This window comes from Equus caballus, chromosome 16 (assembly GCF_041296265.1).
Source record: "Equus caballus isolate H_3958 breed thoroughbred chromosome 16, TB-T2T, whole genome shotgun sequence".
Lineage (NCBI taxonomy): Eukaryota > Metazoa > Chordata > Mammalia > Perissodactyla > Equidae > Equus > Equus caballus.
Window position 1 is genome coordinate 87,634,600 of NC_091699.1, and position 15,465 is coordinate 87,650,064.

Sequence of the window (15,465 nt, forward strand, 5' to 3'; positions counted from 1 at the left end):
GAAAATTTGCTGCTTCCCTGCCAAAAGGATAGCCACAGACCCCAACAAGAGATTTTCAAAATCTTTATAATACACATATGGGTGCTATGATCCTCCCAAATTCTGCAGTGTCCTATATTCTCCATAAATCCAAAACTAGTTTTCTTCTTCTCTCCAAATTCCTATGACCAAGAATTTTGCCGCAAAGAAGCTAGGTATAAGTTCTTTTTGAAACCCTGAATAATTATAACGATGAAAATACTAATAGCAGCTACTACTTACTTCTAATTTCTAATTAAATCTATTAGAAATAAAGCTTACATACCGGATTTTTCTTACCGGAATATGGATCTCTTTCTGCATCAACTCATATAACTGTTTGTTTCTAGTTAAAAAAAACAAGGTAACTATTTAGAGGAAATGCATATCATGATAATTCTCTATTTTTTTTCAATCTAGAAAAATAAAAATTGTGGGTTTTATTACATATTTATAAAATATACAAAAGAAACTATTAAAGAAATATATTATGCTAACTTGAAGTCATAAACAGATGCTCAAATACATAAGAGGCTCAGGGCTTGCTCTTCTCATCCTGATACAAAAGAGCATAATTTTTATTTTAGGACTAAGTTTAATCTATTACTATTCCTAAAAATAAAAATTGAAAGCAAGCATCCATTTGCCAGAGAGCTATTAAGATGACATACCATAAATAACATCTAGTAGAAGTCATCAAATATAAAAATAATCATTTCACAATAACAGAAAATTTTATTTTAAACATTACAAATTTTCCATATTTATGACAGCCACATTCTTAATTTTAATAAGCTACATCTGCCCCATAACAAAAAGACCACAGAGAAATATACATAAAGAATAATTTTGGTGACTCGATCTTTGAGTATAATAGAACCATTATTAGTTAGAATTCTCCTTCCTGAATAAAAATATACAAATATTTGAAAGTCCAAATTTTGAATCTGTTATGCTTAAGAAATTGGATATTTTTTAAAATCATTCACTTCTCAGATATCAAATCTAAGCGGTACTGGTATCATTAGATATGGAAAAAAAAAAGAGATGCTAAGGAAATGAGCAATAAAAACAGATTATATTATATACAGTATGAATTAAACTAAAGGTATAAACACTGAAATTTCTTAGTTTAGTAGAAATGAATAAAAGGAAATGGCACTGCTGTATGTGGAAGTCGTTTAGGGCAGGTTTGGGTACCTGAAAGCTATTGACTCCAGTATTGCTCGTACAAGATGGTATTTACTGGTGGAAGGCTTCAAACCCATAAAAGAGGCACATGCACACGGGTCATTTAATGGAGCCTAAAGTGACAGATAGTAAGAATATATTATTGCTGTTCTAAATTGTATCTACAGAGTTGAAGACATATTATATAATAAAAACATAGCCATGTTAGGAAAAGAGTGCTTATTTAGAGTTCAGTAGTTTTAAAATAAATGATAGCCCAAAACATGTTAACTATTAGATGAAGTTTGTATTCAGACACTGGACTTAGCTGGACCTCCTCTTTGGGCTCATCCCAAGAAAAGGGCACAGGGTAACAAATTATTAAATGCCTAGCTTTATAAATGAGGAAAATGCAAAGCAATCCTAGTATTTCCTCTTTTCTCCAAATGTAAAGTTTTTATGCTAAAATTGTTTACTATGTAGAGTGGCTTTTTGTGGATATAAGTTAGAATTAAAACAAAAAACTATAATGCAAAAAAAATGTGTTTCTCAGTGTCAAAACTTACACCCAACATGTTGTCAGACATTCAAACTAAACTCTTCTATTTCCTAGCTATTTAATAGTCTTATTGCCTAAAATAAAAAATGACCCAGCCTAAAATCTGTCTTTAAAAGAGCCAAAATCTTGAGCTAGAATTATATATTCAGCAGATGAAGTTTGTATTCATCTTTGTGTCCCCAGAAATGCAGGACAATTCTGTGACAAGAAGATGAAAAATAAAGATCCCTGCCAGAGCTTGCATCTCACAAGGAAAGAGACAGGAGAACAGTTCCTTCTATTGTAAATAAATTTCCCTAACCCTTAACCAATTCTGAGAAGTTCCCTCCACTTATGTTGTGCTTGCTGTAACATACTTGGCTCTGTGCTGGGCAAATGGCTTTTCAGTGGAGGGGTCTCTCAGGCTTCCTTGCCACAGGGACCAGAGGACCCTGTACCAACTTCCCATGACCACTCTGGGCCACTATGCACCTACCGTTAGAGACACTTCCCTTCCCCCACACTTGCTTAGGTCCGCATCAACATTGTTCCACATCTCCCTTCACCTTTACCACCACTCAGACGTCCCAGGCACTCACAGAATGAGAGACAGTGTTCACAGTACTTGCTGGCCACATGCCCTTCTAAGAAAACTGCTTGAACCCACAGGCCCTGTTGTCTACAGCAGCCATGTCTCATGCCCTAGTCCCACCGCACCATCACAACTGTAGGGGTGAACATAACCAACTCAAAGTCTCCAGAGCTCGAAAAGACAAGGTGGTCCAATCAGATCCCCTCCCCTGGAAACATGAACTGGGAAACACCAAAAAAAAGATCATCAACAGTGGGATCTGAAGTTAAAGGATACACAAGGTGGAAGAAGGTTGTGTGTATTTCCAAATTGTGAAGAAGCAGAAACTACAAGGAAAATAATGATGATTAAGTAGAAGTCACAAGGAAGAAAGGACACAGAGCAAAGCTGGTAACAAGAAGGGAAGAGCAGACTCACAGAGAAGCAGGACCGCAAAGAAGAACAGTAAGAACTGTGCAGTCAGTTGCAGACTCCTTCCCAACGCCAGGCCTCAGGAGGATGTGCACCCCCAGCTCCCTCAGGGGCAGCCTAAGCAAGCCCGTTCCTTGCAAACCTAAGAACCCTCATTGGAGCATGACTCCTCATCCTCTAAGGACTGGCACTTGGCTCACAGTCCTGTCCATCCTACTGCCGCCATCACCTCAGTAACTTTAACATGAAGTAGACAACCACTGAGAGAGTCTTGCCTCCACTATCTGTCACAGATACTCTACGTTAGCATTCTCCTCCCCAAACCACAGCTCTGTAGAGCAAAGCCACAATGGCTGTACCAATTGATGCCACCCCAATGTATCCCCCCATGCTCCACCCCACCTCCTCTGCCATTCCCTGAAGTGGCTGCCGCAGACTTTCCCACTCAAAATTCCTCGAATGTCCCTTGAGAAATTGAGCCTTTAATATCTTGCCCCCCATTATCTACAGCTGCAACAATATTCTAAAATTAAAGGCAGTATCACAAACACTTGACACCCCTTCCTTTCCTCCCTCCCTGCCACTCCTCTCTCCCGCGTTTTCTCTGGTTGTTGACACAGGCAACTTCTAGGTGATCTCCGTCCTCTTCTCCAAACAGCTTCCTATCAACACACTATCGTTGTATGAATTTACTTTCAGTTTCCAGTCAAGAGTTTCATTTCACACTGGGAAATATTTGGTCTCCAGTCCTCCCTGCTCATGACATCAACATACGGCCAGGTTGCAATCGTGGCAGGACAGGGACATTTTGTTATCAATGGGAAATTACAAACTACATCTGTGGTAGCTTTTCCTAATCTTCAGAGCTTTAGCAATGCTTTGTTTTACCATATATTTTACAAGCATATGAATTGATGGAGAAGTTAAAGACAGAGTTGCCAAGATACAGTCACTACTAAGTCCCCTAGCACATTTTTCATACATAGCAGCCTAATTAAATCCTACTTTTGCTGATGACAATTACTCATCTAATATCTTCCTGGAACCTCCATCAGACAAATATGCCTCAGCCCTTGTCCCATCATGAATGCTATTTAACTGCCTCACATCACCCCAAGAGGATACAATGCAATCTACATCATTTATAAACTTGTAGGCCTTTAGGATAAGAATATAAGAGGAAATTATTACAGATATTAAAATAATGCTAATTTAATAATCTAGTTTGGAGATATTACATTTTTAGAGACTTAAAACACTTAATCTAATTCTTTTTTCACCAGTTTCTACATTATACAAATTTTCAAATTTTGGACTTTTCATAACTGATTGCCTGAGTATGGGATGGACTAGAAGCAAGGAAAATCATTTTATTTTTTTGTAGGGGAAGATTTGCCCTAAGCTAATACCTGTTGCCAATCTTTCTCCTTTTTTCTTCCTTTCTCCCACAAAGCCCCAGTACATAGTTGTGTACAGTTGTAAGTTCTTCTGGCTCTTCTGTGTGAGCCGCGGCCACAGCACGGCTACTGACAGACGAGTGGTGTGGTTCCATGCCCAGTGTGGAACCACAGCCCATCAGGGCTGGCTCAAAATTTTTTATTTTTTGAAAAGAAAAAATATTTAGAGGAGGAGTAAAAGGACTAGTATAAGCTTTCCCCCCAAAAAACGATTTTGTTAGTAATAATATACCTGAAAACAGTTTTAAAAAGTCTTTGTAACAATATGCTAAAATTAGAGGCAGCATCCACAGATCTTTCAGTTAAACACAAAATAAAATATTACAAGATCAAGTCTTTTACTGGGTTCACTTTTTTATTAGGCAAAGTAACCAACACTCCACCACAAGAGTTAACCAAAAGAAATTTTGATTTTTTAGAAGTTAATGAAACTTACAGATAAATAACTGCAAAGCATACATACACATATATTTGTATGTGTGTGCCTAAACACTACTTTCCTAATTCTCAATGGTATGCTTCCTCTAAGTAAAGAATGCCAATGTACTGATGTTTTTCCCCTACTGGGAAATGGCTATTTTTGTTGATGATAAAGTAATCCTAGGTCTTCTGTAAAAGTCCTATGATAAGCCTGCCAACTTTTAGTTTCCACAGGGACGGAGTTCTGAGCAGAAGCCGCTAAATTTGCTCTGCTCCCCATGGAATGCACACAAGGTCAAAGCACCGGCCTCAGGCCCAGAAGGTCCCCTCACCTTAGTTCTCCTCTAGGCCGGAACCTTCAGGTGAGTGAGTGGCAGATACATAATTTTGAGTGCAGGTATGAGGAGAGAAATGTTTGTAATTGCCATTAACTTAAAAAAAATACCTGCAATCCACTAAAAGATGGAACAAAATAAACTCCTTCAGAATCTTCCAAACTTTTGGCCATTTTTTCAGTCTCATCAGCATCTGTGAAAAGATCTGCAAAAACAAACACAAACAAACAAACAACAAAAAACCCCTAAAACAAAACGAAGGGGTTGGGGAGGGACAAACAGAATTGTGTTATATGACCAGTATTTACCTGCATCCACATTTATTATGAATATAACATGAAAGGTCGCTCAGTTAAAAGGGTCAACACAAAGGCCAGTCTGCTCTGGTACCATCTGGGTTCTCACGCTGCACAGGTTTACGAGCCCACGGAAGGGGCAAGAAAGCCCTCAAGACAGGCTCTGCATGCAGCAGGTGTTACTTTTTCCTTTGAAGATATTCGGGCTGTTTGAAAATCAATTATGTGTGTTTTTTGGCATTAAAAAAATCATTCTCCTGAATATAACACCTATCCTAGTTTTCTGATGAAAAGATCATCTACCTATAATAACCAAGAGTATCAACTGAGAAACTGCTCCATCTAATGAGTTCAGTAAGGGGCCAGTAACAAATAGATATACTAAAGCCAACCCATGAAAAACAAAATGGTCAAGACCTAATTCATCTAACATACTTTTTTACTGAAGTATATAACATACATTACACAAAACTGCATAAACCCTAAGTGCACAGTGGATGTTCACAGTGTGACTACTCCCAGGCAGCCAACATCCAGATCAGGATGCAATCTTCTGTTCGACATCACGCTTGTGAGGTTCATTCATGTTGTTACAAGTAGTTGCACTTCATTCATTCTCACCCCTGGATGGTATTCCACTGTGTGAATATACAGAATTTTCTATTAAACTATTCTACAGCTGCTATGCATTTGGGTAGTTTCCAGATTTTGGTTAATAGGCCACTTGGAACACTCTTGTACATTTTTTTTTAGTGAACATATGTATACATTTCTGTTTGTTATATATCAGGAGATGGAATTGCTAGTCCCAGGGTCTTCACATTTAGGACTAACTTTAGAAGATACTGTCAAATCATTTTCCAACATGGGTGTACCAATTTAAGGCTCCTGCCAGTAGTACAAGATTCCAGTTACCCCATATTCTTGCCAATAATTGATAATCTGTTTTTCATTTTAGCTACTTTGGAGGTATTGCATGATGGTTTGATTTTGTATTTCTCTGCTGACTAATGAAGTTGAAATTCTTTTCACTGGCCATTTGGATACCCTTGTTTGTGAACTGACCCAGCATAGACCAGACGAGGAAGCCCCGGAATCAGTCACAATAAACACTGCTAGCTTTATACAGCCTTAGTTAGGTTGCTTTTATTTTATTATATGTTTTGTTATTCTTATACTGAAAAATTGGTTAAAGACAAGTTTAAGGGGCACCTATATTAAAACTCAAGTTAATGATCACTCAATAATAAGCACAAACTCTACTCGAAATGACAGTTGTCAGATCCATAAGTCACATTCATTTGGTCAAAATGTCCAGGTAACACATCAAAATATCTCTCTTCAAAAACTAATAATAAAAAGAAAACATTGGTTTTGAAATCTATACCTAAAAAAAAACGCATGTCCAAATGTCTAAAATTTAAAATCAAGATTTGGAAAACACACCAGATGGCTGGTTTGAGGAAAGTTTTTGGAAACAAACAAAGAAATGGGAAAAAAAAAAGAAAGAAACCTAGTTTATTCACGTTCTTCGCTGGTTGTTCCATCCCTGCTCGAAGAATTCTCTACATAATCTTCCACTTAAAACTCTTCTCAAATGACCTTATTGATGAAAAATCCTTTGGAGTAAGCAGACTTCACTCTGTCTCTCCCACTGAAGAGGCAAGGATGGAATGCACGGAAAGCTCTCTGAGGACTCAGAAGAATAAGCTAGCAGGCCAACTGGGGAACTCCACGTACCGCCAAACCGGCAGTGAGTTTCCTGTTTTTCATTTTCTCTGAGATCTCCTGGCCTAGGCTCAGGGACAGCCTGAGATGTGAAACCTCGGTATGTACACTGGGTGCAAAAATGAAGAGCTGCTAAAGAGGCCGTCTCTTTCCAGCCCGAGTAGCAGGAGTCAGGAGCCTCCACAGGACAGAGGCAGGGAAATTATTCTGTCTTTTGCTTTTTGGATTTTTTCATTCTACCTGAACAAGAGAGAGAAAAAAACACTGAGGAAAAAAAGAGAGAGAGAAAGGGAATAAACAGAGCCCCTGGGGTCTGTGGGACAGTAAGCAAAGGCCTAATATTTCTGTGATTTGAATCCCAGAAGAAGAGAACAATGCAATGCAGGAAATGCAGTGCAGGAAAACCAGCTGAAGAAAAAAAATGACTGTAAATTTTCCACAGTGGATAAAAGATAAATCTATAGGGGCCGGTCCTGTGGCCGAATGGTTGAGGTTCCACACGCTCCACTTCGGCAGCCCAGATTCGAGAGTTTGGATCCTGGGTGTGGACCTACTCAACACATCAGCCATGCTGTGGAGGCATCCCACACGCAAAATAGAGGAAGACTGGCACATATGTTAGCTCAGGGCAAATCTTCCTCACCAAAATAAAGTTAAAATCTATAGATTCAAGAAGCTCAGCAAATCCCAAACTGGATAAACACAAAAGAAATTCTTGCCCAGACACATCAGAATAAAACTGAAAGCTAAAAACTGAAGGCAAAGAAAAAGTCTTGAAAGCAGCCAGATTACATAATGGGGAACAGACATTCAAACAACTGTGGGCTTCTCATCAGAACTATGAAGGTCTAAAGGCAGTGGAATAACATCTTTTAAGTACTAAAAGGAAAGAACTGTCAACTCAGAATTCTACATCCAGCAAAAATATCCTTCAGGAATAAAGACAATCTCTGATGAAGAACAACTAAGAGAATTTGTTGCCAACAAACATACTATAAAAGAAATGCTGAAGAATATTTACATGCAAAAAAAAAAAAAAAAAGAACCTTGACCTAAACTTCACACTTTATATATAAAAACTAATTCAAAATGGGTTATATATCTAAATGTAAAGCATACGCTATAAAACTTTTAAAAGAAAACATGTGAGAAAAATCTTTGACTCTGTTTTGGCAAACAGTTCTTACATATGACACAAAAAGCACAATCCATAAAATAAAAGTTGATAAAGTTCACTAATTTAAAAACCTTTTCTCTGCAAAACACACTATTAAAAAAATGAGGGCTGGCCTGGTGGCGCAGTGGTTAAGTGCGCACATTCTGCCTCTTGGCGGCCCGGGGTTCGCTGGTTCGGACCCTGGGTGCGGACATGGCACCGCTTGGCAAAAGCCATGCTGTCGTAGGTGTCCAACGTATAAAGCGGAGGAAGATGGGCACGGATGTTAGCTCAGGGCCAGGCTTCCTCAGCAAAAAGAGGAGGATTGATAGTAGTTAGCTCAGGGCTAATCTTCCTCAAAAAAAAAGAAAAGAAAATGAAAAGATAAGCTATAATCTAGAAGAAAATATCTGCAAATCACATATTCCAAAATGGACCTTTGTTCAGGATCAAAAAAGAACTCTCAAAACTCAACAGTAAGAAAACAATACAATAAAAAATACATGAAGAATTTGATCAGGTACTTCACCAAAGAAGATATATAGACGACAAATAAGCTCATGAAAAGATGTTTGACATCATTAGCCATTAGGGAAGTGCAAATTAAAAACAAAATGAGATAACATTACTCACCTATTAGAATGGCTAAAATTTAAAAAAAAATGACAATACCAAGCAGCGGAGCAACGTGAACACACACGTTGCTGGTGAGTCAAACAGGCCACTCTGGAAAACAGCTTGGCAGGTTTTTGTTTTACAAAGATAAACACATACTTATTTGAGTGTGTGTGTTTATTTGAGCTAACAATGCCACTCTTAGCTATTTACCTTAAAAAAATTAAATCTGATGATCACACAAAAACCTGTACACGACTGTTCACAGTGGCTTTATTCATAATCACCAAAACCTAGAAGGAACAGCCTAGACATCCTTCAGTGGGAGAATGGATGAACCAACTGTGATACATCCATGAAACACAATGTGGAATGAACTATTGATACATACAACAACATGGATGAATCTCAAAGGCATCATGCTGAGTAAAAGAAACCACCTCAACTGGTTATGATTCCATTTACTATATGGAAATGGATTCCATTTACATGATATTAGATTCCAATATCCATTTATATGATTCCATTTATGTGAGATCTATTTATATGATATTGTGGAAAAGGTCAAAAGCTTGACAATACATCAGAATTCTACTTCATCACCCAGCCTCTGCAGTTGATCCAACCAGATCATTTCCTTATGCAAAAGATGCTGTGAGGAAAGAGGCTATGGGGAAACAGTCTCATATATTTCTGGGGGAAAGCAAAATGGCACAATTCCTATGGAGGGGGAATTTGGCAATATCTAACAAAATTACAATGCATTTACCCTTTGACCCAGCACTCTCACTTCTAGAAATTTATTCTTAAGACACCTCCAACAATCGGAAAATACATAATGCACACTTATTCATTGTGCATTATTTGCATTTGCAAAATACTGGAAAGTACTTAAATGCCCAAATATAGGATATTGGCTGGCTAAACTATGTACATACACATAATGGAGTACAATGCAGTTGCAAAAAAGAATGAAGATACCTACAAACTGATGTGAAGAAATTCCCAGATAGATAGATAGATATATATATATATATTTTTTTTTTTTTTTTTGGAGGAAGATTAGCCCTGAGCTAACATCTGCTCCCAATCCTCCTCTTTTTGCTGAGGAAGACTGCTCCTGAGCTCACATCCGTGCCCATCTTCCTCTACTTTATATGTGGGATGGTGGCCACAGCATGGCTTGCCAGCCAAGCGGTGCCATGTCCACACCCAGGATCCGAACCGGTGAACCCTGCGCTGCTGAAGTGGAACGTGCGAACTTAACCGCTGCATCACTGGGCTGGCCCCTATTTTTCAATTTTATGATTTGTATATCCTTATACTTTTTGGATTGGAAATTTATTATGCTTCTCTCTTTTTCTCTTATTAGTAAGGATTCATCATTTTCCTCTAAGTACTGTTTTTACAGAATTAGGGTCATTTTCTTTTATTTTTTGGACACTTAAATTGTATTGCCAATGTTTTCCTTTGCCCTATACTACTTAAGAAAAGACATTTCAAATTTCCATGTGGCTGGGTACCATTTAAATACTGTTTTCACCATACATTTCTAACTGTGTTACACAGGCTGTGATGTTCCACTCTATTGCTCTCTCAGTAGGGCAATGAGAAAAGGATTTCGGTGGGGGTGGGTGTGTGTGTGTGTGTCTGCGTAACGTTTAGAAATGGATTTATATGAATTTGAAAATGAAAACACAAATGAACAGAAAGAAGAACAGAAAAATGTACACTGTTTTCTATTCCTGACCAGCAACTTGCCTCATAAGTTATACATCATAGAATTAAAAGCACTTATGGGTAGAAGAAAAAAAACAGAATACCATTTTGAAATATTTAACAGAAACATTAGTTTCTTTTATAGAATAACCATATACACAAAAATCTTTAAGCCTACCTTAATTAGGGGCTTTTCTAGTGTGAAGATAATTTCAATCTCTTAAAGGGATATCCAAAACTATGTTCATAATGCATGGAAATAAAGTATTTAGGTTACAGTAAGAAAACTTAAGTCAGCTTAGTATAAAACCAATTCAAATAAAATAGAATAAAAAGAAGTCTGACCTGCTACCAGGAAAAAACATCTCTTTATTTAAAAAACACCTTTTATGTATACTTTGCTTTCTCTCCCATGTTGAGATCTTTGTTCTGACTATTTCCTTTTGGCTGGAGTATCTCCTCAGATAACTTTCTCAGAAAGTATATACTGCCTGGCCAAGAAATGCCCTTTTCGCACTTAATATAAATGATATCTCAGCCAGGCACCAGAATATGGGCTCATTCTTCTTTTCACTCTGTAACGCGTAAATGTTATTCCACTTTCCAAATTTTATAAGTAATTTCCATGCCAGTCTGAGTCTTTTTTCTTTATAAACAAGCTGTTCCTCCTGTCGGAAGTTTTTCTTTATTCTTGGGATTCAGACAATTCATCTACACACGACTGTCTTAGTTCGTGTTTTTTTTTCCAACTTGGTAAGTCCTTTCAGTCTGAAAACTCAAGTCCTTCTTCTGCTCAGGAAAGTTTATTTTCAATTCACTCTTCAATTTTTATATTTTCATAATCCTATTTCCATTTCCATAATTACATTTTCATATTCGAAAAAAGCGACTATTGTGCACATATTTTTTCCTCTGATCTTTCCTCTATATCTCTTGCCCTTCTGTTTTATTTTCTATTTTTTCCTTTTTGTTTTTAAATGCTTCCTGATTCCTATTTGGGTTTTCAGCACTGTCTATTTTACATTTTATTAATTTTTTTACATTTTGTATATCACGGTTTTTGTCCTTCGAAATTCCTATGTTTTCCAAATACTTCTTTGCCATATTTTTTTATCCCTTTCAGTTTCACTTTTGTTGATATTACTTTAATCTTGTTTCTCCCATTACACCTGCCTCCGCAGGAGCCGCGTGCTGCGCTTCACTGAGCTTGGCCACCCTCCTTCCAGGTGCTGTGTGCCCTTAAACACTTGAGCTCTCTTTCACGTCAGGCTTACGGGGCTGGCAGGGAGTGAGAGGCAAGGGATCAACGCCCCAGGCCCTCGGGTTTCCCCAGGTATGAGAAAGAGTCGGCCTCCCCCCTCAGCCTGGAGGAGGAGCAGTTCAGACCAGACAGTACAGCCGTCTGCTGTCAGGGGGCTCTCCCAGGGACGCGCCAGGCCAGCTCCCTTCTCCACATGCCGAGGGGATTTTCTCTTGGCTCAGCAGGCTGGATCCACAGTGAACATCTAGACGGTCCTCACCGGCCTCTAGTATTCTCACCAATAACACTCGGGTGGTATCCTCTACGGACCCTGGGTCCGCACAGTCTACTTGCAAACTCAAGGCTCCACTCCAGCTTCAGCAGTGCGCCACACTCACCCTACTGTGTGTCCTCCCAGCAGGAAGCAGGAGGGGGGCAGACACGAACCAAGACTCTACTCACTGGGAGTAACATGAAACTATTCACCACCACCTACAACTAATTCATTTATGAGAGGAGGTTTATCTCCTCTCCTCTAATGAGGGAGACTGGACCTCTCCAGAGAGAAGGGAAAAGTTTCCTTTATTTCTAGTAAACAAGAGGCCCGGGTAATTTTAAACGTGTACTGGAAGTCTTATGGGGATTGCTGGGAGCCAGCAGATGTGACACGTAGAAATTAAAAGTGGTACTGCCAGGGAAAAGATGTCCCCTGACCCGTGTCACTGGAGGACAGCAGAGGTAACTGCCTCCGTTGTGGAAAATAAATAGTCCCTTAAACAGGCCACGCTCCTCCCCACTCCTGGCCTCCTCACTGGTCCTCTCTGCGTGGATGCTCCCTGACCAGCTGCCTCTCCCACCTGCCCGACCTCTCTCATTCTTCCTTCAGACATCACTGATCCCACTACTACTTCTCCTTCCTGGTACTTCACGCTAATGTTTTTTTTCAATTGTTCATTTAAGCTAAGTCTTTCCTGCTACCCTGTAACCTCCGTGAGGGCAGGGAGCATCTGTCTTATTCACTGGTGTCCTCTCAGCATGTACAGTTCCAGGCACGTAGTGAGCACTCAATTACTGTTAACTGAACACAAGCTGGAAGGCATAAAAATATTTGTAAGATTGAGATAGCAAAGTAGAACAAAGACTGAAGCAGAGCAGAAATGGACCAAATTAAAAAGAAAAGAGATGATCACGTGGAGACTCAAATGTGGCAGTTAGCATCGGAGGCGAAAGGGGAAAAAAAAGGGAGCGAGAACCAGCCTGTGTGAAAAAGATTAAGAAAATCAATCTAAAAATCAAGATGAACAGGGCGGCCCGGTGGCATCAAGCCACACGGTGGTGGCGTCCCACATAAAGTGGAGGGAGATTGGCACAAATGTTAGCTCAGCAACAATCTTCCTCACCAAAATAAATAAATTTTAAAAAATCAAGATGAAACTGGTTTAAGACAGTTTTTAAGCCTGAGCCTGAGCTGTTCAACCAGCAAAGGGTGGAAGGAAGCCGTTCCGAGTGGAGCAAGCGCAGCACACCACCAAAGATACACAGGCTCAGCACACACATCCGAGGCAATGCCGGGGACTCAGGCTCTTAGATACTGTGTTTCTCCTGAATCTAGTCTGTTTATTTTTTTCAATATACCCATTAAAGTGAATTCTCAGAATAGAAAAAAACATATTCAAATAAATGTCAACTTTTTGTATGAATTTCAGACATATACATACAAGTAATATTTAGCTTTGTCAATGATTGAAATTTTAAAGTAAATAATTCAACTCTGAATTCTCTCCTCCTCCAGTTAGGTCAATAGTCCCGGTTCCTGCTGGAAACAAGACTGGCCTTCAGGAGGAGCCTGTGTCTCTACTGGAAACCACATCAATTTTCCAGGTCAGGGCCATTTAGCCCCATCTCCCAGAAAAGAGTTTTCATCATCTGAGAACCACAGTGAATGAGCCTCAACCCAGATAAGCAGCGGAAAGGATTCCCACTGACAACGTCACATGATGTCACACAGAACTCGGGAATGACTGGTTTTTTTAACTGATGTCAAATTATTCTGCTTTTTCTTTGCATCTTCTGGGAAGGAGTAAAATTAATAAAAGGTATAACTAAAATAAAAGAAATATGTAACTGATGTTTTTTATTTCTGATAATCTGGAGTTATCTAAACTATCTAAAAATGCCCCCAAAACTAAAAGAAGTACATCTAAGGACGAAGAGATTTTTAAGTGATAAAATGCTTTGAAATAAACATTTTTTTGTTAATAAGTATTCTTACACTTATAACACAGGTCCAGGCTTATAGAGAAAGAGAGAAAGGAACAAAGGAAGAAATGATTGGCATTTTCCTCCTAGAGTGCATGTTTTCTGCCAATAGAATTATCTTTGTCTTTAAACAAATCAGCTTGGTTCAAATGCGTGAAGCAGAAATTCAGAGACTGCTCCATAATTTAATCATCAGAAATAATCACTGTTGGGGCTGGCCCCATGGCCAAGTAGTTAAGTTCATGTGCTCGGGTTTGGCGGCCCAGGGTTTCCCCGGTTCGAATCCTGGGCATGGACATGGCACCACTCATCAAGCCATGCTGAGGCAGCGTGCCACATGCCAGAACTAGAAGGACCCATAACGAAAAATACACAATTATGTACTGGGTGGCTTTGAGAGAAAAAGGAAAGAAGTAAAATCTTAAAAAAAAAAAAAAAAAAAAAAGAATCACTGTTAATACTTTGGCATATAATATTTTATGCCTTATGCATGAAATATGGTTATATAATACACAGGCTGTTCATTGTTCACAGTAGCCAAAAACTGGAAACAACCCAAATGTCCATCAACTGATGAAGAGATAAATAAATTGTGGTACATCCATATAATGGAATATTTAGCAACAGAAAGAAATGAAGTATTGATCCATGCAACAACATGGGTGAACCTTGAAACTATTATGCTGAGTGAAAGAAGCCAGTTACAAAAGATCACATATGGTATGATTCCCTCCATATGAAATGTCCAGAATAGGGAAATCCTTAGAAACAGAAAGTAAATGAATGGCAGCTTAGGGCTGGCGGATGGAACAGGGAGTCACTGCCACCGGGTTTGAGGGTTTCTTTTGGCGGAATAAAAATGTTCTAAAATTAGACTGTGTTTATGGTAGCACACCCCTGTGAAAATACTAAAAAACACTGAATTGTAGAATTTAAATGGGTGAATTATACGGTATGTGAATTCTATCTCAATAAAGCTATTTTTTAAAAAAACAAAAAAATATTTACATAGACTATTCTGCCACTGCTTCATCCCCTCCTTAGTGTAGCACAATGTTCCATATTAATAAGATATGCTACCACCTTATTATTTGGGACTGTACAATGTTGCACTATATAGATATGCTGACACTTACTTAACGCTTTATTATTAGATGAGAACTTATTCCCAATTGCTATATTAAACACTCACGTATGTACATGTCTTTGCACACCTATATGATTATTTTCTTAGGAAACAAAGAATTGAACTGAGGGCAAAGGGTCTGCACTCTATAAAATGATACACATTGCCTGACTGTCCTCCAGAAGGCCGCACCAACTAACACTCGTCCCAACGGAAAACAAGAATACTTTTTTCTCTACATCCCCACCAATGCTGAGCATCACTGAACTAATTATCTCTGAAAATGATAGTGACATCATTTTTAAATATGTATTTCTTTGATTACTGAATTTGAACACCATTTTTAATAGCCATTTGATTTATGAAATACCTATACTTCTGTCCT

At 38.6% G+C, this 15,465-nt stretch overlaps 1 protein-coding gene across 2 annotated transcripts in view; it reads right to left on the reverse strand.

Annotated features, from left to right (window-relative positions):
- The window catches only part of GK5 (glycerol kinase 5), a 66,342-nt gene that overhangs the window by 9,016 nt on the left and 41,861 nt on the right, over positions 1-15,465 (reverse strand). For both annotated transcript variants that reach the window (XM_023621051.2, XM_023621052.2), the window contains 3 exons: positions 5,052-5,146; positions 1,219-1,322; positions 305-364 (listed from right to left, as the gene is read on the reverse strand). In XM_023621051.2, the coding sequence (XP_023476819.1) occupies positions 305-364; positions 1,219-1,322; positions 5,052-5,146 (259 nt within the window). The remainder of the gene's footprint in view (positions 1-304; positions 365-1,218; positions 1,323-5,051; positions 5,147-15,465) is intronic.